This window comes from Rissa tridactyla, chromosome Z (assembly GCF_028500815.1).
Source record: "Rissa tridactyla isolate bRisTri1 chromosome Z, bRisTri1.patW.cur.20221130, whole genome shotgun sequence".
Taxonomy (NCBI): domain Eukaryota; kingdom Metazoa; phylum Chordata; class Aves; order Charadriiformes; family Laridae; genus Rissa; species Rissa tridactyla.
The window spans coordinates 78,158,172-78,185,747 of NC_071497.1; the positions used below are offsets into that span (position 1 = coordinate 78,158,172).

General features: G+C 39.4%; 1 protein-coding gene across 4 annotated transcripts in view; it reads left to right on the forward strand.

Moving 5' to 3' along the window:
* Window positions 1-27,576, forward strand: part of KIAA1328 (KIAA1328 ortholog) — a 175,954-nt gene that overhangs the window by 89,587 nt on the left and 58,791 nt on the right. For all 4 annotated transcript variants that reach the window (XM_054184651.1, XM_054184650.1, XM_054184652.1 and 1 more), the window contains one exon: window positions 26,754-27,439. In XM_054184651.1, coding sequence (XP_054040626.1) covers window positions 26,754-27,439 — 686 coding nt within the window. The remainder of the gene's footprint in view (window positions 1-26,753; window positions 27,440-27,576) is intronic.

Genomic DNA, 27,576 nt, shown 5'->3' on the forward strand with positions numbered 1-27,576 from the left:
TTTAATGGAAGGTGTCACCTTATGTATGGTCAAAATGAAACTAGTATGGGTTTGTGTATAGATATTTTTGATGGGCGGACTTTGCTTTAGTTGTTGACGGTCTCATTTGCCTCCAGACTTGCTCAGTCTCAATAACTCAGTTTAAATTAGCAGGCTTTTTGTTTCCTTGAGTGTCTTGTGCACATCCTTCTGCTTTGGAGTAGCTGTTGCTCTAATATATATTTTTTTTAAAGTTGATTTCAGAATTAGGCACTAGCGTTACAGAACCTCTTATTTCCTACAAGAAACTACTGCAGACCACTTCTTTAGAAAGTATGTATTTAAGAGGAAATAAATGGTTCTTTACCTGTTGTTGCTTTGTAGTAGAATACACTATTTTCTACCTGTAGGCTTCCCTAGGGTTTGCAGATGAAGATGAATTATCTAACCTTCGATTGAGAAGGAATGAGGGAAGGGAGAAATGCAGCCAAATCACTTGAACTAAGCCAGAATGTCCTAAAGGTCATACTTCCCAGTGCTAAGGAGAAGAAAATAGTTTCTATATGGATATTTTATTCACAACAGGAGTGAAACTGAAACTTTCTAAATCTAAATTGAAAGCTGTGAATAGCCGCAAGCTTATAAATATGCCTTTCGGATTATAATAGGCCTCGTAGCCTTACAAATTGATTGTAATTCAGAGAATCATGTAATTTGTGAATCCAATGAGTTTGATGCATCTTCTGTTGCCAGGTGTATTTCCCTTTGGCATTCATTGTATGTGGCGGGTAGGGGCCCTTCATGCCACTGCATTATGAATCCTCGGTGTTTTGGGGCTTAATGGTCTTCTGCCAGGTGAGACTTACCCTAAAACAAAAAGACCATTTAAGAGGCCATGAAAAGTAAGGAAAAGCTTTTTCACTTTCATATGAAACCAGCACAGGTCTGACTCTAGCTAAATTTCTCCTTTTCTGTGGACCACAATTTTGCTGATGATTGACTTTGTACCAGCAAGAAGCATGTAAGTCTTTATTTTTGAACAAGTGTCATTTAAAAAAATAAATGTATGCTGGGTGCAAAGTGAATACTGGAGAAGTAAGGTAATTTAATAACCTCTCCCAGCTTTAATCATCGGTTTTTTCCTTGCTGCTGTTTGTCTGGGATCTCATTTCTGCTGTTTGTCAGGCTTGTTGCTTCCCTTTAAAATGCTTTTCTGTGCAGCTTTAGTAAAGTATCATGCTACAGAAAACAGCATTACTAAACAGAAAAACGACGTATGCTGGAAGAAAGAAATGGCAACTGCTTTGGGACTGAGTCTGTGCTGGGTACTCTGTTCAAATACATGTGTGATATTGGTGAAATAACTTAGGTTGGGGTGAGCTTATAACAGGTTTTTTTTTTTTTTATCAGTCTGACTTCTGTATAATGTCTTCAATCCTTCAAGTTTTCTAATAAACACAGTCTATGTGACTGACTGCATGCCCCAGAAAGTGTATCAGTAGCCCCCTAACTTCAGTGCAACTTGTTCAAGTTTCCTATTTATGCTGCGCAATTTTGTTTAATTGGAATACATTAATATAACAGACACCTTGCCTTCCTCTAACCAGATTTAGGGTTGAGAATGAGTGGAAAGGTCTTACCTTAATGAAAATGAATTTTCTTCTGTCTGAACAATAATGCAATAAAATGATCAGCCTTCTTTTTTTTAAGCTGTTAACTGTCTGCATCTGTAATGCTACCTAGCAACATTTCTAGCAGTGCTGTGCAAGGACCCCACTGCTGGTCAGAGAATTTTGGCGAGCACCGAAAGATAACATTATTAGTAACAATTAAGACAAATGTTTCTTTTGTGGCTTGAAGAAGGCTCATTTAGCAAAATCTCTCGAAGGCAAGGCACTGAACATTTGCATTGTTTTATTTATTTTGCAGGAAAGTAAGTTGTTTGAGGGAGGGGAGGAACTGGAGTGTACATTAGACCCTGTGTAGCAGCAGTCAAAGGCATTGCAGTAATGGTACCAGTCCATGCTTGAGCGCGGAGCAGTGGGATGTGGATTTCATATACTGTAAGGGGTGAGAAACAGCTACCTCAAATATTCTTCTTACAGTAACTGAAAGCTTTAGTTCCTGAATTAATTAATCAAAGGCTCTAGACTGCAATGTCATTATGAATAGTCAGAACATTTTCAGCTTGGTGCTTGGCTCATCAGTCTGGCAGGCACTGAACTCTGTCAATCCCTATTGAAGTTGTGCCAATCTTCTTAGATGAAGCTGATTGATGTGAGCCCTTTCCTCACCATTCACTTGGACAGCCAGACTGTGTGTGACTAAATTTTTGGCCATCACAGACATTCAGATGAATTCATTTTGATTAGTTCTAGTTGAGACTTTGGGGAAACATGAAAACTGAATTGCCATTCTTTTCCTCCCTTTGCCCATGTCCTTCTCAAGCTCTTCCCTTGTCCATCCACAACTGCTACGCTCACGCAGGTGTGCAAGTGAATACACATGCAGACATTTCTGTTGCTAGGCATTAATCCATGGGTCCAGGCAGAGTTCAAGGGCTTTTTTATACTGATTATTTTTTATCAAACTATTTATTTTCTCTGTCCAACACAATATTGGAAAATGGTGCTGTTTTCTTAGTCACAGCATTTCAATGCTTGCTCTGTCTTCAGTGAGTTGCTTTGCTTTTTCTGCTATCTGGTACAAATTTAGTGTAAATTAAATGACCGGTTCATTTTTTGCGCTCCATAGGCTGCAGCAAGTAATAAACAGCTTATGTAATCTCCTAATCATGAACTCAGCCAAAAAATGTCATAAAACTCCGCAGTATACAGCACCTCACAATGATTTCTGTAGCCTGCAGAAACTGTATATTATGAATATTGTTTGCTGTGGTTTTTTTCATTTGAATCATCATCATCCTCCATTTGCAGGAAAGAGAAAGACTTTCTTCTTTTATTAGATGTCGCACTTTGAATCTGTATTTATTTCCTCTGTGTGTGGTTGCTAATTCTACTAGGAGGTTGTTGCTTTCTTTCATCAAACTGGAGAAATGACATAAAAATCAGAAGCATTAGAGACAAAGAACTTCCCTACCCTTTTCCTTCTCTGTCCCCCCTCTCCCAATTTTCTAGGCTTCTCCCAGATTTCCACTTTTACTTTTGGTAATTCACCTAATCCTTGCATTCTCAATGTGTGTGTATGACCAAACCTTTTCATTTTCCCCTCCTTGCTGCTGCAGGATTTTTCTCCTTACATTTCTTTTTGTTATTTTTTTAAACATTTTGTCCAGCCTAAATAGCGTGAAAGTTGGCTTCCATTGCTTCCCATGGAAGAATTCTGTTGTGGTTTGCTTTCAGAAAGCATTTTTATAGTCCTTATTTCCTGTTTCATCATATTACACCCATTTTTAGTATCCTGTATAACTATTGCCTATTGTTTCGTGTTAACCTGTTAGTGCATACTATGACGTTTCTCTCTTAAGTGTTTGTCTTTTAACTGGCTCACTGGTGTTGTAAATTACCGTCTATCGCTGATACATCTTAATTTTTTTTAATGGTAGTACTTTGAAAGAGCATTATAGAACACCATGCTCTGTTTCAGGCTCAGTGATATGAAATACAACGTTAAGCATTTTCTTCTCAAATGCTTTTAGAGGTAATTTTTCAGTTTTCCTGGTGCTGTCATTGATGCCAGCCGTATCTCAGCCAGTCTTCCTCAGTGCAATGTATTGAAGAGAATTGATTTGAACAGAATGATAGACGTAGTCTAAAAGTTACTTTGGGGAAACTTCTTAGGGTGATCTTACAGTATCAGAAGGGTTAGAGCCAGCTTTGTGCACCTTCATGCGTAAGGGAATACTGGCTGGGGATTCTTCGGAAGCACTTTTTGGTTAGCCCTTGGAAGGCTGATTTGCTACTCCTTTGCAGGTGATCCTCTGCCTGGGGAAATTGGCCCTCAGTTCTGTTCTACGCATGTTGCTGTTTTCAGTTACATTTGTAGCTTACTTTATGTGTTTAAGTACATATTCGGATAAAGTGATTTGACATGGGCTTGAACTAATAGTGCTGATGCTGAGTGTTCTTGCCTCTTTGAAATTGGTGAAAGCTGAGAGCACTCAGCTCCTCAGCAGCTTTCAAAAGTACTAAGTTGCTTTAATGCCAAACATGTTTTATACGGCCAGCAGAAACTGTCTTTTGGTGAACCTTCTTCTGTGTTTATAATTTGAGTTAAGGAATTGCTCAGTGCCATTGGATCAAACTGTAGTGAATTATGATATTTTCAAGTGGCAACTGTATTTTCAGGCACAACCATTTCATGAAGGAAAACAAGCTTTTAAAATGAGCTGATAGGAGTCTGAGATGCTGTGCAACATAACTGGGCTTCATCCAAGAGAAGTAACGCAACATGCATTGAGGAGGAACTGTAATGGGAATAGTTTCTGAAAAGGAATTGCAAATTCCGGACTAATAAAGGAGGGAGGAGAAAATCCTGGGCTCTCTTCCGCTAGTGCTGTAATCCAGCACTATGTAATTACTACTGTAATCCAGTAGCAGAGAAATCCACATACCAGTTTCTGGGTCATCATTTCATATGATGCTTCTGCTAAATACCCTAATAAAATAGTGTTGGTAAAAGGATACAATTTTAAATGCTTTGGTAATCTAGAGAGAATGATTGAAAAGGGGGAAAATGTAGGTGTTCAAAACTACTTACAGTTTTGGTACCCTGTCTGCTTGTTTAATTACTGTAACACATTTCACACACTTGAAAACTTTTGAGTTAAAATCGTTGTGTGTATTTGATATGGAATGATGTCTTTTGTATTTTCTCCTCTGGATTGATCAGTCATTTTTATTTAGGCTTGATTGCTGTAACACAACTGTTAGTTATTTTTCTTTTTAATGCTTAGCTCTTGCCCAAGGTGCTTTAAGGGGAGGAAGAATAGATCAAAATAATAATTTTTCTTCTCCTAACATCAAGATATGAGTTTTTATATGACTCAAGCCAATTTATTGCAGGGTAGATTCATTGTGGATACGCTTAAAATCTATCGGATTGATTGACGATGCTGTTCTATTGACATGTCTGTTCCAAAAGAGAATGTGGGATAATAGGTTGAAGATTTGATGAATATAATTTTATTTAGTGAAAAATATATTTTGGTGCATTTAGCATATTTGTGACATAGGAAAGACTTTGAAAGTTACCTTCAAAATGTGATCGTAGGAAGGCTTCCATTGCTGAGATCGAGCCTTGTGGGAACGGAGGGTTTTGGCACTGTTCCAGTTCCAAGGAGTTTCCACTGCTGCAAAAACACAAGCAAAATACATCTCTATGGGTTTTGCAGTCTGAAGAATTTAAAAAACAGCCAACAAACCCAAACCACAGACTTTAATTTCAACTTAGCTTTGTACACAAGTTGTATGTGCTTCTTTCAAGCATTAGTGGCTTAAAGTTTTCTTTCTAAAAATGTTTCTGTTTTTTTAGTTCTCTCTTTTATAAGCAGGCAGCCTGGCTTACTCATTGCCATTATGAAGTGGAAGAGTATACTTATTTTTAAATCGTTCCCATTTATATAATTATTTTTGTAGCTTTTATGAAATAAGACACTTTAAAATTAGTGGAATTCCCTGAAACCGCATGGTATAATTCCTAATAATGCATGTTAACTCCTAAAATTCACAGGAAAATAAGCTAATAGATTCCCCTCACTACTGGCTTATTGAAGCACCTCTTCTGTCTGTATTTAGGAGGCAAAACTGTTGTATTAGATAGCATGTCAAAAGTTCTTTTTGATCTCTTCCACATTAGTTTTACTTCCTGAAGCACAACATCCCCAAGTTTAAATCGGAGTTTTGAGCAGAGGCATATTCTGAGTGCAGCAAGTAGGTATAGAAGAAGGAAGAGCTTAATTTCCAATTCTATCTCCTTTATGGTTAATGTATGGCAAAAATTAAAGTCATCTCCCAAGTCAGGTCTGTTTTAGAGATATTTGACGTGTTTTTTTAAGACAACTTGCTGATTCTCAGGATAAAGGCTTTCTGTCCTTGAGTCTTCTGTGGCCTGTCCTGGCATCCTAGCTAGCTAGGTTAAATTGGCTCCAGACTCTCCCTTCTGTGTTGTGGGGTGCTGTATGTGATGCCTGAGGGGATGGGAGAGGAGTAAGAACCCAGAGTTGTTTCACACCTCTTTCCTTGGCCATCTGTTGGGCCACTTCCACTGTAGCGTTAATTTGAAGGGGTCTCTATGCTGTGGTTTATTGCGGCATTCAAACCTTGGTAACTGATCAGCCTGGGGTGGGAAAGAGAAAGCTACAGAAGCTGTAAGGTTATATTAGCAAGCAGAGAGCAAAACTCTTGCCCTGTTTCTTATGGACCTTCAAGAAGCATTCAGTAATAGCCATAGTTTTGTCTGGGGGGGGGGCGGGGAATAAAATTGACCAGGTGAGATTAAATGACTTGCATAAGATCCATGTGCCGTCTGTCATCTGGGCAGGAAATGTAGCTAGTTCTCCAGAGTCCCAAGGCCCACTGACTTTGGGTTTTATTTATTTTTTTATTTATTTCAGTTATATAAATCAGATAGTATTTTCAAGGCCCCATAGTTCATCCCAGCAGCACTTCGTCTTCTGGAGTGGCTGGCAGGCCACACGGGAACTGTGGGCAGTCCCCGCTGCACCAAGAGCGTGGTGGCACCTCTACACCAAGAGTGGCTCCTCCTTGCTGTTGTCACTGGGGTTACTGAGAGGCACTGGGATAGAGACGAGCCACTCAGCTGGACTGATGCTTGCTCTGACTCAAAACGGCGGTCTTATATTCCTAACAAACTGTTGAACCATATTATCCTCGGCTTGTCCGAAGGTTCAAGTCACAAACGCTATGGATATGCATCCCTTTTGAAGGGATTGGTGGTAGGCATGGACCTAAGCAATGTTAGATGTAGCAACTGCAGAGAAAATAATATATTTCAGAGGCTTTTAAACAGGAAGAATAATGTTGAGTAATACTGGGTGATGCTGAAAGACTAATGCAAAAATGCCTTTTGTTCAGTGGAGGCAGGCGGGATTAATTGTGAAATATAAACCAAATGCCTAGAACAAATGTCACTTGAGAGATGGAATAGCTCCAGACAATGTCAGGAATCCGTATGTAAAGATTAGGGAATTGATAGATGTGCACGTGCATTGCTGTAGGTAACCAGATAGTAAATATGTAGCACAGCCTATCAGAACACACACTGGAAAAAAGCCAAGGTGAGTAAATGCTAAAATCTAGGTGCTAAACAGCCTCTGTGGTTGAAGCTTAGATAAAACTTGCCCATTTTATGCTATTTTGCTGCTTGTCACGGATGGAGTAAAAGTAACTGGAAGGATGATTCTGGTAGCAAGCTGAGGTAAGGCAGGAGCAGTCAAGGGGCCTGAAAAGTAAACTTTGAGGGAAAAGCTCAATTCCAGTTATCTGTTATGAGTTTGCTGTTCACATGGCCGAAGAAAATCCTGCATAACACCTTCGTATCCCTCTGCCTTGAGCAGGCAGTGCCAGGAGAGAAGCATTTCCATTCCATGTACATGGTATAGTGCAGATTTTGGAATGGAATAGAGCTTTCCAAGAGGGAACAGCTTCAAAGCATTATTTAGCCCTTGTGCCCTCCTTCCAGCTATTACCATAACCTCATTTATTTTCCACCCAACTCTGATATGGGGACTGTAGTTTTCTATGCTAAAAGAAAATCTGCCTACTATTTTGATTATTCTACTTGGGTACTACCATGAATACAGTACATGCAGGTGCCAATTTTTTTCAATTGGAGAATTGAATTCAGGGGTTGATATTGATGCAGTTGAACACATACAAATTTCAGTACAAAGTACGAGACTCTTAAAGTCTAGTTAGTTGCTTTTGATGAATTGAAATAAATTCATATTCTCTTATTAAAAGCCCAGAGAAGAAACTGAAATGCAACTCCATATGCATGATTCTTTTTTAAAATGAAGGCTAAGAAAATCCCAATTGATACATATAAGACATAGCTTTTTAATTTATTGCTCAAGCATATGCAAAAAAGGCATTAATTTTCAGTAATATAAAATTCTTGATATGTAGTGCCTGGAGCTATGGTTTTGAACCTAAATTGCCTGTATTTACTAAGCCATATAGCTCTGCAACGTGGAAAATGGAAGTGCATTTCAAATGTGTGCAGGCATTGCTATTACTAAAACCAGTTGTAATTTGTAAGTGAGAAAAATAAAGCTTCAGATGGCAGATGAAGAGACACCTTTATTGACTCCATATGCTTGACTGCATGAGGTGCGTTCCTGAAAATGGGAAGCAAGTGCCATATTTTAAGGAATTTCAGAAGTCAAGCATCAAGGGGTAATAGAGTTGACCTCTAATTTCAGAAATCACAGGCTAACATTTGAAAGCATTTCACTTCCAAACTTTATTTAAAGCTCTGCTTAGCAATCAGTTTTATAATAGTAAGGATTTTTGGCTGGGAGGCACATTGGTTATACTGTTACCTAGCAGACTTTTTCCCTTGAACAGCAGACACCGACGGCTTCTAAGAATGAAACACTGGTACTTCAGACTATGTACAGGTGTGGTTGGGCTGTCCTTCTCTCCTTGGTTTCACAAGAATGGTTTTGCATCCTCTGTTCTTTTTACCTTGAGCAAAGTACAATGTAGTTGGTCGCTTATGTTTTGAACCAGATGGTTTTTTCATTCTTAAAGGTTTACTGTCTCCTTGGTGTTGAAATATTTTAACTGGCATTTTTCTGTTAGCCTGTTCCTAGAGTATGCATTATCCAACGCTGCAGTATGTTATCTAGAGGCTGTGTCTTGGAATTCTCAGTGGGTGGAATTCTCAGCATGGGTGCTGCTCACCTTACAAAGGTGTTAAGGAAATACAGGTTTTGGATGTATATTTAGTGTAGAATTGATTCCACCCTGTGTTCCCTCCACCTAAAAGTAAAGATTCAATAAGAACACAACATTGCTTTTTCCAAAGTGATAGAACTTTTGCTTTCAGTACAGATTTATAAATTCTTAGAGAAAGAAAAGTTAAAAGTATCAGTGTTTACTCATTAGAAGAGAAGCTTTGGTACAGGTGACATAAAACTATGACTTTGACACTCGCTACCTGCTCTTACCTTGACCATGTTCTTGTATGTCTGTTGTTTTTGGTATGAACAGAAAAAGTCACCAATAAGAGACATGAACACAGTTAAACATCACTTTGCACATTCAGAGTGTTTACTATCATATCAAAATGACTGTCATCCTTTATAAATAACAGAGGGAGGAATTTAAATGTATTTTCTGTAAAGCATTTCTCTTTAGGTTATTCATAAATACCCATATCTGCTTTCTAAATGCAGAATTTCAGCCTTATTAATACATAATACATAAATTTATACAAGAGCAAAGCATTGTTTTGCCAGCTGGACTCTGAAAGCGACAGGTTTAAAGAAGATGCTCCAAAGCACACCGTGGATGAGTAAGGCTTCTATTTTTAAAAACACAGCATAGGTATAAAAGCGAATGCGGGACAAGATTTCTACGTAGACATAATATCGTTTATCAAACTGGACTGGTATGCCTGGGAAAATTAATAAGGTTCTGGGCAACCAAACTTTTTTTGAGGTCTGAAATGGAAACAGTAGATTGCAAAGCTAAATGCAGCTTGAGAGCAATTACAGTTTGATTAATATCTGGTTAGGATATTTAGATGTTTGTCTACTAAGTGTAAAATCCTAGGTTAGCCTCGAGTTATTCAGCAACTCATTTACTTGAAGTCATGAATAAATGTCATACATGGTGCTTAGGTTTTTTTCAAGTGTAATTGTGTTGTATGGACATCCAGACTACTACGTGGTGTTAGCAGTCTGCTTTCATGCTGGTTAGTGTTTAAAAGCTAGAATGCTGTTTATGACTGCTGGTAGTTGTTTCAGATTTGGAGGAAATGCGGGTGCGTTTCCACAATGCAGGGTGATTATTGGCAAAGCCAAGAAGTTTTTTCTACTGAATTAACTGCTTTGTCAAACGGCACCTTTATTTACAGGGAGGCTATTTGGACAATCCAAATAAACTTGAAATAGTCATGATACTGCACCACCATGTATTGGAGAAGGGAAAAAATAAGAGGACTGAGGGCATAATTTTTATGCTAGGGTTCCTCCCCTGCTTTACTGCTGCCACATCTGCTGTGCTGTGACAAGATCTGTATGAGATATGTCCAGAAGACCTTATGGGAACTAGAACACAGGCAGATGATGGAATTGTTTGAGCTGTAGGGCATCTATGTTGTCACATTTAGTGGCATATATTCAGCATCATCACAGGCAATAGTGAGGCAGAACACAAGTATGTGAAGCACCATGGCTTTTCACTCGTTCCAAAAATGAATTTCTTATTAATTAGACTTCTGCAGAAACACCGATTTTTCTTTTTTTCTTTTTTTATTTTATTATTTTTTTTGCTGGTAAGGGTATAGCAGCAGTGCCAAAAACATGGCAATTTAACCAATTTACAATTTAGCACTTCTCACCCAAAGCTAAATAAAAGAAGAGACTAGAAATGGAACCAGAAGAATTTCTGGTAGATTTTTTTTTGCAGCAACATTATAGTGTGAGTGATATCAGTGTAGGTGATTGGATTTCTCTTACATATAAAGATTCTGTTGTTTTGGGTGCAGACTGCAGTTTTGATTTTTCTTATTTTTTTTCAGTGACTGCATATTGGCATACAGATTGATAGTCAGAATCAATGTCAGACAGATTAATTTATGAATGATTTTTTTAAATAGAAAAATTGTACATAATTCTCTTAACTGTTTGGAATGGCTAACCCAGAGTAGCCATTCTGTAAGAGCCTCCCATAGGACTGTAACAAGAGCCATGGGTTTTCTATTCCTCCAAAATTTGGGCCACTTCAGCTTTGAATTTCTTTGAATTTTCTTTGTCTTGAGCAATCTGATTGTGACTAAGATTCAGGGAGATCCTGTGTATTCCTTGACCTCGGTGTCTTTGTCTATAGAACAAGGATAGCAGTGCTTAGTTACTGCCAGGAATATTTAGGCATAATGTATATAAATACCTCTAAAGGTTACAAGTTCTCTCAAAGTGCCTTGCATTTCTGCTGATTTCATGTTAAGTAGAAAACTGTGTGTATGTGTGGTGGTGGCGGTGGGGGAGGTTCAATCATCCGATGTCAAGTTTTGTTTTATTTTTGTAGTGATTTATGCAGTTGTTAATCAGCAGCTGACTCCTCAGAGGAAACTTCAGGGAGATCATGTATTTAGAAACAATCCGGCTTCTAGTATTTTCTCTCCATTGTGTTTTTCTTCCTTTGTTCTTTTGTTCTCTATTATGAAGGACATTTGCATGAAAACAAGATTTTTGTTTCTTAAGAGTTCATCTGCTCCTGCTGCTTATTCCCCACCTGGCCATAATCCTCTGTTTGTGACATCTCAATTGGTGGCTGTGCAAATGATTATGATGTCAAAGACAGGATTATGACTTCAGGTGAGAAACAAACAGCAGGAACTGGTGAACTCAGGAGAAATAGACATCTAGATTTTTCTCTAACCATTTTTATGCTAAAAGCACAAGAGAAATGCAGACAATAGATTATGTATGCATATATAAAATAACTGATTTATAAGCAAATTGTATAGCACTAGTGAGTAACATGACAAATCTATTCTTTAAATTGTCTTCAACTGTTCTATTCTCTAGTTTCATGTATGGAAAGTGACAATATAGGATAATATCCAGTAACAGTGTGACTAGGACATAGTTATTTGTTTTTTACTATGTTACAACTCTTCTAAGAGACTTGTTCTGTATCCCTATGTTGTAACACGATGTCTTTAGTTTGATTATAAAAAGGTTTGATTAAAAATAGAAAGTCAGACCCAAACTGTGGACAATCAATGAATTAACTTAAGTCCCTGGTGAGAGTGTGGTTTTGGACTAGATCAAGCTGCTTTGTGATACAATGGGAGGTTCTTGAAATTGCCTGAGTTCTCAGTTTTCCTGCTTGTTGGTTTTTTGTTTGTTTTTGTTTTTTTTTTCTCCTATTAAATGTTTCACGTCCTTTTTGTTCCTGAGAAACCCCACTACATGCTGCCTCTGAAAACTGTTTCCCTAAAGGGTTTTTTCATGATATCTCCTTTTGAAATTTCGTGTCTGCAGTTGGAGCCCTATGACAATAAATAGCTTGTGTGGCTCTACAGTCATTTGCTACTGTGCATTGAATAGTGGGAGAAAGATATTTGCTGAAAAAGCTTTACAGGTATGAGAGTGCAAAGAGGGTGTGCGTGTTACAGCGCTGGTTGATGTAACCAACACATAAGATTATCTCTTCTGTAAGTTAGTGGTGAGTTCTAAAGAAATTGCTCAACAGAAACCTCATCCAGGGAATCAGCTTGTACGCTTCTGCTGTTCAAGTTGTTAAAGTGGTGGTTGCTCCTTCTGCTGGCTAATGCCAAGGTCATTATGTTGACAACTTTGGGTTAGGAAATAACTTTTCCACTTCTGCATTATTTCAAGAATGCCTACTTATAGATGCATTATGGTTTTCTTTTGAGGTATTTGGTATTTTTGGGTGTAGTTTGTGAAATGAAGTGGCAGAAATTGCATTATCCTGTATGCATAGAATACTGTCCTGTGTCAGGATGAATAGGTGAAAATAGGAGGGAAGAGAGGAGTTAATAATCAGAGAACTAAAGACATTGAAAGCCATCCAATCCACAAGTTTGATATTTGAAGTACTCCCAGCTTCAGAGAAACCATGGGGAGTGGTTTTTTTTTTAAAACAGAATCGAAGTAGTTATCTTCAGGAACCCAGTAATTAAAATTAGAAAGTTGGTAACATTTTTATTCCAGGCAATTCTAGTGGTGAGATTAACATTAGATAATCTTATCATAAAATAACCAGGCACCCTATGATGATCTGACACATGAGAGGCTGCACAGAGCTTCTGGGCCCCCAAGGGTTGTGATTGTTTTATGGTTTTATCTTATGATAACTGTGCCTTGGTTTTGCCCTTTTCTAAGAGTTTCATACAGTACACATTCCTCCCCACTCTCCTGTAAATTTGTAATTTAATACCACTCTAGGAAATGGCAAATCAGCATGAAACTATTAATCTTATCTCGTATCGTGAAACAGACCCTGATCCGAGAGATCTGATTACTTTGCTTCAGGTCATTATCCAGACTGAAAGCTGGGCTTGGGCATTTGTATCATCAACAGTTCTGTCATCAGAAAGCAAAAGATTTCAAAAACAAAGTGAAATTCTACAATCAATCCCATTTAACGTTTCATGCCAAAAATGCTGTGCGGCACCAAACTCCTTTTACTGGTCACTTAGCGATCAGCTGCGGTATGAAAGCACTCATTTCTGCCCTATGTCTACGGCTTCTTTTCCTAGGCATTTACAGCATAATAAAGGACCTGAATGTCAGGCATGAGAGCTTTAAATAATCTGTAGTGATTTTAATGACTTCAGTCACAATCGCCACAGGTTTGTCGTGCTTCATAAGTATTTCTGAGATGGAGCTTGCAGTCAGACTCTCTGCTGCCAAGTTGCTTGTCGGCCTTTTGAGAAAGATGGAAACTGGCTTCTGTTCAGTCCTGCAGAACTGAGTCTGGTTTAGCTTGAACTGCTCTGGAGATAGCCAGCTGCATCCCCTCCCCTCCAATGAATATACTGTGAACAAGAAATTCAGTTTTAATTTGTATTACAGTTCGGCTAATTAAAGAAAACCCATTTTAAATACCTGACTGAACCAATGTGATTTGGCTTTCTTCTTTTCTTTACTCTTGGCCTTTCTTCTCCCCACACCCCCCACCCCTACTCCCCCCCCAGTTCTTCTGAATACTTGCAACTTCATATCTTCTCTCCCATCAAGTTTGTGGTACTTGAAAACATGCACTCATTCAATACGTAACTGCGAGGGAGGCTCAATCTCTCTTTTTACTTCTCCAGTAGGATAGAGCTTCCTGCTCTACAACAATATTTGGAAATAATTTTTTTTATTTATTTATTTTTTTACTATTTACAAATCCCAAGGGACTTCACAGATATGGAAATATGTGGTAGTAAGAATTTCTTCTGTGCTCAACTGGATGGTTCAACTCTGTTCCTGGAGGGAGTGAATTTTACTGTTGACCTAATTCTGCTTCTGTTAAAGTTGGCACTGAGTGGTTTTAGAGATTTTCAGCCTCAAAGCGTTACTATTCTTTGTTGAATCCAGAGTTTAAGAAGGAGAGCTGAAGTGCAGCTCTTTCAGATGGAATAAGGAAGGCTTAAGCCTGGTACTCGGAATACGTTTATTAACTAACTCTTTCCAAAGAAGTGTCCTGGGAACCCAGATAGAGGAACCTTCCACTCTGCATTAGAATTTTGTCAGAACTTCAAAAATTCATACCTTTTGGCATCTGTGCCCGTCTCTGCTTTCTGCATCATGGGCTGTTTCTGCTTTCTACATTTGTGCAGACTTATCATATAGATCGACTTCACAAATTAGGGAATGATAAACCAAAGCAAAGGTGAAATATAAAAATATAAACTTCTACAGTTTTCCCTGGGAAAAAAAATCCCTTCAAAAATTGGTTCCCTACTTGAGAATAATTAATGTCAAATTTTGGATGTCATATATCTGCTACATTAATTGCTATCAAGTAGGGAATAGATTTATTTTTTTTTAAATGCACAGCTGGTAGGGTACTGGTTGGAAAGAACACAAAAGAGGTATGTGAGGCTTGCTCATAGCTGTAGAGCCAGTCCTCTTAGACTGGCACAGCACAATAGAATAACAGTTCTCTGTTGAAAGGAAGGTCTACATTCTTCATTCTAACTTGGAGAAACTGTACTGTAGGGGTTCATAGTTGGAAACTGTCCCTCCATGTCCCCTGTCCTTCAGCGTGTAAGCAAGGCATTGTGTTTTGGTAGCTATTGAGGTAAGACTATAAACACATATTTAGTTATTTTGCATGTTTTTGTGTGCTTATGACAAAGGCCTGGCTTTGTGCAAGGATTTCCTTTCAGGCTATTTCAAATGCTGACACTTGTGAGCTTTTCTAAACTAAACTCACTTTAATAAACCAGTGGGTGGGTTTTACTTGATTTGTCTGTCCAGACTGCATTGTCTCAGAGTGAAGGCGATTGTCTCACAAGGTCACTGCTGCCCTGGAGTAGTGGAGGGCCTTTCAATTTATGCTTGGTCATGCCCTTTTAACTTAATGTTCTCCTTCACACAAGCTGGTAGTGATGGATGTCCATTCAGACAACCTAATGGCCTATGGTAACTGTAGAAGAGCCTTTATATCAATATTCTTCAGCTGAGAACCATCAGGATGGGCTGTCAAACTCCTCCACACCATATCTAGGACCATTTTATGCAAATAATAGCTGTGATACCATTGTTATACTTTATGGTGTCAAGCAGGACTGTAAAAGATCATTTCCATGGGTCAAGAGGAGGTTGACCTTCATAGCTTGATATATCAGAGGTCATTTCTTTGTCAGCTGTTGTTACCGTCAACAGTACTAAACCCACTGCAGAATGACCTCAGCTCTTAAGGAATCTCAGCCATAGATGGAAGGTCTGCTGAGACATCCTTGGTGGCATTTCAAGTGTGGTGAGAGTATTCTGAAGTCAGCATCTTCGTGGTGAGCTTCAAAAGGTAACAGCTGGCTTATCCCAAGGGAATGAGAGATTGCTATTTGTTCCATGCCTGCTCCTATTACTTGATTGCACTTTTCCTGCAATCCTTCATGAGTTAATTTATAGAATCATAGAATCATAGAATCGCTGAGGTTGGAAGGGACCTTTAAGATCATCAAGTCCAACCTTTAACCTACCCTGACAAAAGCCACTTCTAAACCATGTCCCTAAGTGCCCCATCTACCCTTTTTTTAAACACCTCCAGGGATGGTGAATCCACCACCTCCCTGGGCAGCCTATTCCAATGTTTAATAACCCTTTCAGTGAAAAAATGTTTCCTAATATCCAATCTAAACCTCCCCTGACATAACTCGAACCCGTTTCCTCTCATCCTATCACTTGTCACCAGGGAGAAGAGGTCAGCCCCCATCTCTCTACAACCTCCTTTCAGGTAGTTGTAGAGGGTGATGAGGTCTCCCCTCAGCCTCCTCTTCTGCAGGCTAAACAACCCCAGCTCCCTCAGTCATTCTTCATAAGGTTTGTACCTGTTTGAGATACTGCAAGCCTGCAAAATAGAAAACTTTTCCTTTCTCGCTGAAATCACAGCCTGTGTGCCAAGAGGACCTTGAATTTTTATGGTCAGGGACCTGAGCCTTCCAGACTCAAGTGAGATAGCTTGCCTCTGTTGCTCAGGGGACACCCATCCAATGCGCAGGCTGTCAGATAGGTAACATTATGAGATACCATGCTGTGAATCTGCTTAGGCGGAACTCCTCCAAGGGTTGTTGTGTTTTGCACAAAACTTCCAGCTATGTTTGTTCTTAGTCAAAAATGTTCACATCCCTTCCATTTGTGGAGTGCTGTTTATGCTTCCACGGACTTCCTATGTAACTGTAGACTAAGATATTGACTTTTGGTAAGAAATGGAATGCTTGCTAATGCAAGGGAATCTGAAAAAAGTCTCATTAAACAGGTATATGAAGTAACTGCGGAAAGACTGAAGCAGGAACTGGAAGCATTATATGAATGTAGTATCTGCCTGTGATGGAGTTCTGCCACCATTCAGAGAAGACTCACCATTTCAAGCACCTTGGTAGTAACTCCAATGCTACCTACCTACCAGTTGATCCAACTATATGTTGCATTGTACCCTTCAGTACTTTGGGGGTATGGATCCTTTTTCGGTATTACTCTGAAATAGAAATAGTCTGTGGTCCCATTTCTGTGGACTCTAGCAGATTAATTTGTAGTTTCCTCATTCCCCTGTTTAAAGAAGTTGTTCCTGGTAATTTAGTCACCTTGGCATGACAGCAAGTTTCAGCATGTTAACTGCTCTGGACTGGATATTTTATCTCTTGGCTTCACTCCTAGTGACAGAGATGTAGGTTACCACATATATAGCATCTTGTGTTTACTATGGGTTAGTGAGAGTTGGTGATCACATGCAAGCTGTAATCTCAAAGCTGATGAGGCCATGAGCAGTCAGTGTCTAAGTCTTTAGACAACTGCTTTCTAATAAATGGTATATATACTTCTCCGAAATGTGGAGGTGTCAAGTACCATGGTTCTAACCTGATTCTTCTAGAGGATTTTCTTAATTTTTTGCTACCAAGACTATTTAACGCATAATCGTGGGGCTGCCTGTTGTTCTGTCTTGCACTAGTATTTGGCTATTTAATGTAAAGCTATGTACCAGTCAGATTCTGGTGCGTTGGTCTTGTTCCAGTCTTTGCTCTGAGGAACAGCATAATTACAAAATAAAAGGGTCTTTCTATAAAGCTTTTATTTCTTAAGTGAAACTTCTTTGACAAGATAGAAGTGAGTCAGCCTGTCTTTAATGGGATTGCATTGAAATGTCTGCTTACATGCAACTCTTGTTGTCATTCCTTGGCATGATCGTTACTTGAGGGGCAGATTAGAGGTCAATCAGGCAGAGCCACAAGGGCGCCCACAGCTAGCCTCAGGATACTCCCTACAAATGTAAGATCAAAAGGGCAGGCACATGAAAATTACTGTTTACTTTTTATGAATTATTTCCCAGAGATGGGATCATTAGCAGAATCTAAATGCTGGCTGGCTCTTAGTGCAAGGACACTCCTGACAGAATGCACTCACTTGGGCACACCTTTCCACTTTTAAAGTCAAAAGATTTTCTGCTTTTGCTTTTGTGGGATTTCTGTGTTATTTAAATAACTTTCTGGTTGTTTTTCCCCCAAACACTGTCCCTACTTCTGAACATGCTTTTAATTCTTAGATATTGTCCATTTCTTTTCTTTGTAAAGCAAAGCTATTTCAAAGCCTACATCCGTACCCCAGGAACTTTGCAGGGGTCACTTACCTCTGAAGGAAATAAAACTTTCTGGTAGTCTTTCTGAGTGAACAGTGGCTGTTACTTAAAATTCATCGCTGGCCAATGGGTACTAGAGTTATCCCTACTGTAAATACAGGGGAAAGGTGATATTGGCTGTCATGGTGAGGTACATGTTGGCAAATGCTGATTCAATGTCTGCTCCTGCAGTAATCTTCACACATCAAACTCTACACGTTCTTATCCACATAAGTATCTGGCTTCTGTTTGATCACAATAATCAGGGCTATTTAGAAGGGTCACGGTATATTTGCCCTTTTGTCTTGTGTCTAGAGCTATGAAAGCATGACTTTGGAGGAGATGTTGATTGAATTCTGAAGAGACTGGCAGTAGCTGGGAACATGTGTAGCCCCTGATATGCTAAACTTGTGATTCCAAGTGGAAAACTGTTTGCTTTTTAAAATAACTTTGAAAAAGTTACCTTGAAGGACCAAATATGTGGTGGATATTACTCTTTAATGAAAACCAATATGAACTTCCCTCTTATCATCCAACATGTTACTACCCTTAATGTGAAATAATCAAATGCTGCCCAGTGTAGGAATGAAACTAAATCTGGCTGGTAACCAAAATAAAATCCCTTACAGCTATTTTTGTATGTTCTTAAAATGTGTGCTGTGAGATTAGGCAGTTGTCTTTTTTTTCCCCTTCTCTGCTATTTTTCTTTAAAAGTTTAAAATAAAGTTAAAAAAAATGCTCTCTTGCAGCCCCATCCTGTGATAAGGTTGGGGGGCAGAAAATCCAATGTTGTGGGTTTTTTTTGTCTAAATCCTTATTCTTCCTAACGTGGCTAGACGTTTTGGATAGGTGTGTTTTTACTTATTTGGTGTGATGTTTTCTCAACATTTTTGTTTCTTTTGGAATTCATCTTGACAGCAGTAGCTAGAGAACTTGCTGCTAGTGTTTAAAAGGATAAATCAAACATCTCACTTTCCATCTCTTCCTCTTGCTGTTGGACAGAGCTCAGGAAATTTTTTTAATCCTTTCAAAACAGTGAGAGTGCAAAAGAAACTTGTGTGCGGTGGAGTGGGGTCACTGAGTCCTCCAAGATAGGGGTGTGCAAGCCACCATCTGTGGGAGTGGGTCCGGGGTTTATTACAGCAGCATTCAGAAAGTTCAGGCGAGGACACTATAAATATAAGTCAGCTGGTGCTGGGCACGCGTTAGGCTTGTACTGAGCTGCCCCCAGTCTCAGAAGTATTCCGGCATATGTCTTGGACTTCTTAGGCTACATCAGCACTGGATAGGGGGTCTGTACGCCTCCCTTCAGTTGTGAAGACATGGTCACAGGTTTGTGATATGTCAGAGGGCAACTGATTTGGAGCCAGGATGTGACATGCTTGCTGTACGTTTCTTGCACGCTACATAGAGGCAGAATCAGGTATGGTCGTGCTGTTCATCTCAGGTACCATTGCTGTTGATATCTTCTTCTTCTTCTTGGTAGTCATCATGGAAGACGAAGATTTTAAGATGTCTTTTATTTCATCTGTGCTTCGCTGGCTGTTAGATTCCCTCTCTTTTGTTTTTTTTATAATGTGCTGGCTGTTAGATTCCCTCTCTTTTTTTTATAATGTGCCACAAAGGTCCATAAACTGCTCCTCTGATGTTGTACGTCTTAAAGCTGATACCAAAATCCAGATGGAATTCTAGAGCAGGTTGCTCTGGTGCTGTTAGGAGAGAGGAATGCTGGAGGTCCCTTCTGCACCCAATTGCTAAGGATTGCGAGGCATACCTGTCAAATGATAGCTGTTAAATTAACATTTCCATTTCCCTGTGTGTCGCCTTATCTTTACAGACAGGTGTATATGTGTTGGGAGAGGGGCTATTTTTGGCTATACTGTAGGAGAGCCTGAAGGTAATGAGTTGTGCATAGTAAATCTTGCTTACTCCATAATTTCCACTACATTTCAAATTAAGGGCCTAAATTAGGGTTAGTGTCAGACTTGCTCTTTTGCTATGTCCTAATTTTGTTTTAAAAGCACATAGCTAAGGACTTTAATATGCTTTAGATTCAGTGCTTGTAAGTTATACTAAAATCCCTAAGGGAGCCAAAATAACTTATTAAAACCTTGCAAATGTTTTTGACTGCTGCATTCTATTATTTTCTATTCCAGTGGTAGCATACAGCCTCTGCTGCTGATGGGCGGAGGAACGCAAACCTCCAGGGCCCATTAGACTTAACTTGTTTACTGCATTGATATCTATATGTTAAATGACAAGAGAGTTCAGGTTATTGAATAATTTAAAATTCAGCTCTAATTGGTGTCATATGACCTGGAAAAGGCCATGGATGACGCCAGGAGCATGCTGTGAAATTCTTATAAATAATTCATAAATTAGATCATTCATTTGCCTGGATGTCTTGTTAAATGCAGAAGTTTGTAAGTAATAACTGATGATATAACACCTGTAAGTATTTAGTTCATATGCTGGAAGGTAATCTACCTTGATGATCTTCTAGCAAAACCTGCCAGAGTACGAGAGTTAATTGCACTAGGGAGAATGCACTACATTTATTTGGGATGGGCTTTGGCAAGGCGTACCGTGCAGATGTTGCATTACGCATTCTCTATCAGCTAGACAACTATTCTGTGTATGCCCATGTTAAAAATGCAGCTCATCACTCTTCTGCCCTTATTTCACATGAACTCCAAATGCACTGGGAAATGGTAGTGACCTGCTCTGCTCACAAATAGTATAGTTTTTGAAATATTTATCTAGGTCTTGAACTACTGATTCTTCAGTAAAATAAAGGGCAGAAGTAAAAAATTGAAGTCAGAAGATTGTGGTTTTTCGTTTTTATAATGTTGGCAGCACATTGAATGTTAATAGTTAGACCTGGTGCTGTCAAGATTAGTATAGTGGCATTTTTCTATAGTGCAAACAGGAACGATACAGTTTTGTTTCAGAAAGCAAACATGTTTGCTTAATTTTTAGTGGTCAGGTATTGCATTGCCATATGTAGGTACTGTTTGGGCTTAATGGGCATTCTGCTTACAGTTACTTCCAAGACTCAACATACAGGCTCCTCGCTTCAGTTTTCTTGGAGCACTGTATTATTAACTGCCTTATCAGCCAGTGTAAAACCAGTTTGCTGATCTGAAATAGAAGCATTTGTTAAAGATTATCTACAATATTTGTGTAGCTGGAGAAGAAGGGTGGCATGTTTATGCATGCAAAATATACACTTAAAGCTGAGTGCCAGCAAATGCTCACATGCCACTTTGAATGCAGGTTTTTTTGTGCACCTGGCATCCCAGCTCAAACCCTCTTAACAAAGAGGAGAAAAAAAATTGAAGGCAACACAAACATAGGAGGTGTTCCTCTGCTGTCAGCTAGCAGCTATAGATTCACTTTTTTGTGATGTGATCCTGTTTTATTATTTTCTCTTTTTTTGCTACACCTGTTCGGTATATTGCATTCAGGAGATTTTTACAGGAAAAATACAGGCTTGTGACTGTCATTCACATAGTTTCTTTGATTTGAGACCACTTGTTTTATTTGGTGGAATATGGCAATCATAGCTATACATAATTTCTACAGAAAATGGTGCTTTATATCTTGCTTGAAAAAATGGTCAGCTTATCTTCCCAGTTATCTACTGTATTTATCTTAGGTACTGACAGAGACAGTTGCTGAACTATTATGTGGGCACATTGTAATGACTGATACTGGGTTACTTATGGTAGAGATTTTAATAAAGGGTTATATGATTTAAAGAAAAAAAAAAGTTGATAGACTTCAGTAGATCCTACTAATTTACTTTAAAATCTTTACGTTTTTACATTCTCCATGATAAATTCTTACAATCTCTTGGAAGGAATAGCTCCTTAATCGCTAGTAATGCACTTCAAATAGTCCTATCATTTGAAATAATTGTTCTTAAAACAGCATTCCTGTTGCCCCGATATCCTTCCTGAGCTTATTTATAATATATTCTCCTCATTCTACTGACAAGAGCAAGTGCTTATGCTGTCGATAGACCTGCAAACCCAAAGGCAAGCTTTATTCAGATGGGACCCATATGTCAGCAACGCATAGTGGTGACTGAGTTCCAGATTTAGGATGTGTATCTTAGCTAGTGTATCAGCTAGGTCACTAATACGTGCCCTTGGTGCTCTTTAAGGTTCCCTGTCTATGGTAGCCTCTCATTTGTCCATTTAGAAATTTTTGCTTCAACTTTAAATCGCTGTATTTCTCCTCTGGTTGTTGCTTCTGTTCATTCTTTTTGGCTTCCTCCAGGGTCCACACTCAAATCAGCGCAATGGACTATTTCTGGACCTGCATGTTTCTCCATCTGTTACTACCACACCAAAAGAAACCCCAGAGCTGAAAATCCAGGTTAGGGGAATGTTTTCAAGATACAATGAGAACAGTTTTAGTTCCTTGTCTTTTTTTCTGTATTCAAATATATTTCAACTACACACTACAAACCCAGGTGCTATAGGGTAAACTCTAATGCTCTTAACATCTGTATGAATTTTGCTGTTCACCGTAACAACACTGTATTTGCTAGGACCCTAGCTTTTGTCCTTAGAGTGCAATACTTCTTGAGGTAATCATAGAATGGTTTGAGTTGGAAGGGACCTTAAAGATCATCTAGTCCCAACATCCTGTCATTGGCAGGGACACCTCCCACTAGCCCAGGCTGCTCAAAGCCCCATCCAGCCTGGCCTTGAACACCTCCAGGGATGGGGCATCCACAGCTTCCCTGGGCAACCTGGGCCAGTGTCTCACCACCCTCACAGTAAAGAATTTCTTCCTGATTATCTAGTCTAAATCTCCCATCTTTTGGTTTAAAACCATTACCCCTCATCTTATTACTACACTCCCTGATAAAAAGTCCCTCACCATCTTTCCTGTAGGCCCCCTTTAGGTACCGGAAGGCCGCTATAAGGTCTTCCCGGAGCCTTCTCTTCTCCAGGCTGAACAACCCCAACTCTCTCAGCCTGTCCTCATAGCAGAGGTGCTCCAGCCCTCTGATCATCTTTGTGGCCCTCTGCTGGACCTGTTCAAACAGTTCCATGTCCTTCTTGTGCTGAGCACCCCAGAGCTGGATGCAGTACTCCAGGTGGGGTCTCACTAGAGCGTAGCCGAAAGACAGAATCACCTCCCTCGCCCTGCTGGCCACGCTGCTTTTGATGCAGCCCAGGATGTGGTTGGGTTTCTGGGCTGCAAGCGTGCATTGCTGGCTCATGTTGAGCTTCTTATCAACCAACATCCCGAAGTCCTTCTCCTCAGGGCTGCTCTCAATCCGTTCGCCGCCCAGCCTGTATCTGTGCTTGGGATTGCCCCAACCCACATGCAGGAACTTGCACGATGATTTTGGGCTATTTCTTAAACATTTTGTACATTTGGAGCTCCCAGTGAAGTGTCTCAGATCCTTGCCTGCATTGAGATTGTAAGATCTGACACATTACTAGTTCATCCCATGTGATACAAAGCCCTGTGTGGTGGAGTCATTCTGTAAACGGTTCTCTGCCAGTGCCATGAGTTAACACTGCAGAGCACACAAGTTGCAGTTAAGAAAAATTTGCAGAGATCATGATGCTGCGTGCATAAAACTGGTGTGCTGTTTGTCTGTTTCTAGGAAGTTTTAAGGACTGGATGTTTGTTTAAGCTCTGCTCTGAATCCCTGAGCAAAAATTACTGTGATTGCGGTAAAGATTTTGTAGAGCTCCCCCCATGTCTTCTTCTTTAAACCCTTCTAAAGATTATTTGAACTTTTTTTTAGTATCTGTGTGTTTCCATGCAAGAGTTTCACATCTGATCAAGTCTTATTAACTCCATATGTTGCAAGGAGCAGTCTGAGTTTGTTTGTTTGTTTAAGCCTCAGTTAGAGGAAGTTGTATCTTTAAATACTGAACAGCAAGCATGGAAGAGCTCCATGGAGGGGAAAGCACAGCTGTTCCATCATGGTCCGTCATGGTTTCCATGTGTCCCATAGGCAATATCTTTCTTAAACTCATCTTGTAAAATTACCCAGTTCGTTAGGCTTGTGCATCTTCGGATTCGTGGTAGTAGGTGGGTCTTTGCATTTATTTATTTTTTCCACTTTTCCCCTTTACCTGGTCTGCATCTTACAGAACTGTTGTGGCATGCTCTGGTCTCATCTGATCCCTCATAAGTGTAAACGTCAGTTCATTTTCCCTGCAGCCTCTACAATCCAGCTGTAGTTTTCAATTAAAGAATTAACAGAAAAACACAAATTGCTAAAAAAGTTGTTGTTGACTAACTTCTGACTCCCAATAATTAATTTTTCTTTGGGGTTAGACCCTGCAAAGTACTGAGTAGCCGTCAAAGGTGTGTTGGAACTCAGTCTTCTGCCTAATGTGACCTCCTTCTTCTGAAGCAATAAAAAACCCCACTCACATTCAATGACATTAATGAGAATTTTCCCCCTGCAAACATATTGTAAGTGTGAAATAACATTAAAGTTTCTCTGCCTTGTTATGAAGTCTTTAAATGTCAATGCCATTTCTGAGACCATCAGGGCAGATTTAATGGTGGCCAAGGTCAACAAATGCTAACTGGAACCTCTCTTTTAGGGCCTTCAGGGACTCTTAATAGAGTCACAGCCATGAAGTTAATTTGCGATGTGGGCCTTTATTCTTAAACCTGCTCCTGATGATTATTTTGAACCATCTTCATTCATGTGCTTCGATTTCTTAACATTCTTTTGTTTCTTCAGCCAATAAAACAAACTGCTAAAATAAAGAAATTCTCAGTTATTTCATCTTTTGAGTCTTTTTTTTTGTTGTTCATTTTTACTTCTGTTTATGGGCAGCAGAAGGGTAGGTGTGTGCTTTTTGTAGACCACCCTAAGCTGCCAGCTCTGATAGGATCCTCTAAGAATGCCTTCAGCTCTGCCACCTTCTGCTGCCCTAGGGCGCTGGGAAACTGGCCACCGTGAAAGCCTTTTTCACTGGTGCCCTAAATGCGTCCTCACCAGAAGCAGGTAAGGTGGGAAATAAGAGACAGAGTGTAACCACTGGATTCTCTTATTTCCTCCTTCTGTAATATTTCTTCCTGTTGCTAGTCATCCCTTTATCTGTTATCTAATTTAGATTAAAAGGGCTTTGTAGCCTTTATTTGGCTAGAAAATATTGCAGACAAGGATGGCATGCTACAAATAATAACAAAACTCCGTCTTTTTGGCAGCATGTTGCATTTCTGCTCAGTTGCCCTGCCAGGCCCTCTGACTTTAAAATATTTTAATGTCCTGCACTTTTCACCCAGTCCAAGCACCAGACTTTCCTCAGACATTTAGCACTGACATTAATGCAAATGCCTCCAACTCATTGGGCCCTTTGGGGCAAAACATTACATCCTTGGCTTTCAATCACATGGCAGAGAGGATATATTTGTATCCACAAAACTGGAAATAATAAAATATCAGCATTCAGGTGCTAATCCATGCTAATTTACATTCTGTGAAGTCTACAAGCAACTTGTAATTGGTTGTCTTGAAGGGCAGCAGAGTGTATTTGGTATTTTGTTTATTTATAAAAAAGAATTTAAATTATACATATAAACACTGCATAGATTTGGATTACATCTCTCTTCTAATCATTGCTGGACGCTTGCTTGCATTCCTAAGTATTAGTGTTTTGGGGCTTGCTGACTGTCATCCACTTTGTGTGGAAAATACCTATTTATTACAAGCATTGCCAGAGTGCAAATAATACTTTTCTTTCCATCAGTGGATACCAAATTTCCCTGCTAAACCACTTTCACTGCAGTAGTTTTGTTATCTTTAACAAACCTGGCTTCTGTAATTAAAAAAAATTAGAACTTTGTGAAAGGTCCCAAAGGCTGGAGGAGTTTAAATTCAGTATGCTATTGGAATTAATGCACGGGTCTAGCAAAAGAAGTGCGAGTGCCGGATTCACTGCTGTTCTGATGTGCATAAAATCTAAAATGCTTAACTGCTTAGGTGAACCATAGTGCAGAGATACTCCAGGATGTAAGTAGGATTTTGGCGTCTGTTGCATAATATCCACGAGTATAACAAAACCACTAGAATTTGCTTGCACTAGGTTGACAAATGTGAATTACAGTTGCTTGCTTTCTTCAGAGTTTTATCAGAGTATAATCACTTGCCCAGCTTAATTGAAAAATCACTTATGTTTATAGCTGAATTTAAACATGTTTTGTATTTAAATGACAGCTTTTGATGTACAACCATTTTTTACAGAAAGTAGTTGGTTTTTATCTGTGTTTCTGTAAAGATATTTCAAAAACTCTCATCAAATTTCCAGTGGTAAGTAATATCCCATTCAGTGCAAGGTGAAATGTTTTACATCAAATCTCCTGCTGTGTAATGGCCAATCAAAGAGTATTTATAGTGGCTGAATGGATATTTTGGCTTGGTATTCAAAATTAAACATTTTCAAACATTAACATTTAATGTTTTTTGCCACTCTTCAAGTTGATTTTATGTAATCCTAGATGCTCACAACTACTTGATACTCTGAAGCGACTCATTTTACGCTGAGGATCCTGCAGGCAGTAGTTTTACATTTATTATACTTGTATAGATGGAATGGAATGTAGATTTGAAAGCAGATTTGGGTCTGTCTTCTGATAAACATTGTCTCGGGTTTGGCTGTATGTCCATCAGCATGATGCAGCAAGTCTGTTTCTGAGAAAACACATTTACCAAGGGAAATTAAGAAGAAAAGAAAAATTTTGGTAATTCACAGGAAATTGTTTCTCTTATTGCAGGTATCCAGTAAGAAGAGATCATGCCGACAGCCATCTTTGGAGCTCGATGGTTCCTACTTGGGTATTGGGGCGCCTCAAACTTTCTATAAGAACAGTAGAGCATCAAAGGCTGGAAGCCCAGCCCGTGTTGCATTGTCTCAGCCTTGCAGGAATAACCACGGTTACGAGACTGAAGTCCATTACAACCATCAGGAGCGTCTGAAGGAATATCCAGTAGAAAATGACTTGCAGAGAAAGTGTAACAATATGATTTCCCCCGCCAAGCAGAGGAGCCCTCACTGTGTAAAACCGGCTCAGGAGATGGACCGGAAAGCAAATGAATTTCAGAGCACATGCCCTCAGCAAGTGAGTCACGATTGTGCCTGCAGGCATGTAGGGAGCTCGGGGAGCGTGCAAGAGAGCCACCGTCTCAGCCAGGTGCTTAGAAGACACTCTGGGCCAGTTCACAAAACCTGTGATTACTCTAGGCACTCTCGAGTTTCTGGCCTGAATGACAGCGTGGACTCGGGGACTAAGGAAACAGAGCAGGCTAAAAGGTTGTATGAAGAAAGAAGGCAGAAGCTCCTTCTGCAGAAAATGGAGCTGGAAATTGAAAAGGAACGACTCCAACATTTATTGGCTAAGCAAGAAGCAAAACTGCTCCTAAAACAACAGCAATTACACCAATCCCGTATGGATTATAACAGGTGATTTTGTGATTTATAATTTAAAAAAAATATCTAATGAACACATGGGCATTAAAGTGGGATAAAAAGCATTAATTAAAGTGGGAGAATGTAACTGATAAAACAAGATGGGCAAGACCTGTGGCACAAATTCTCTC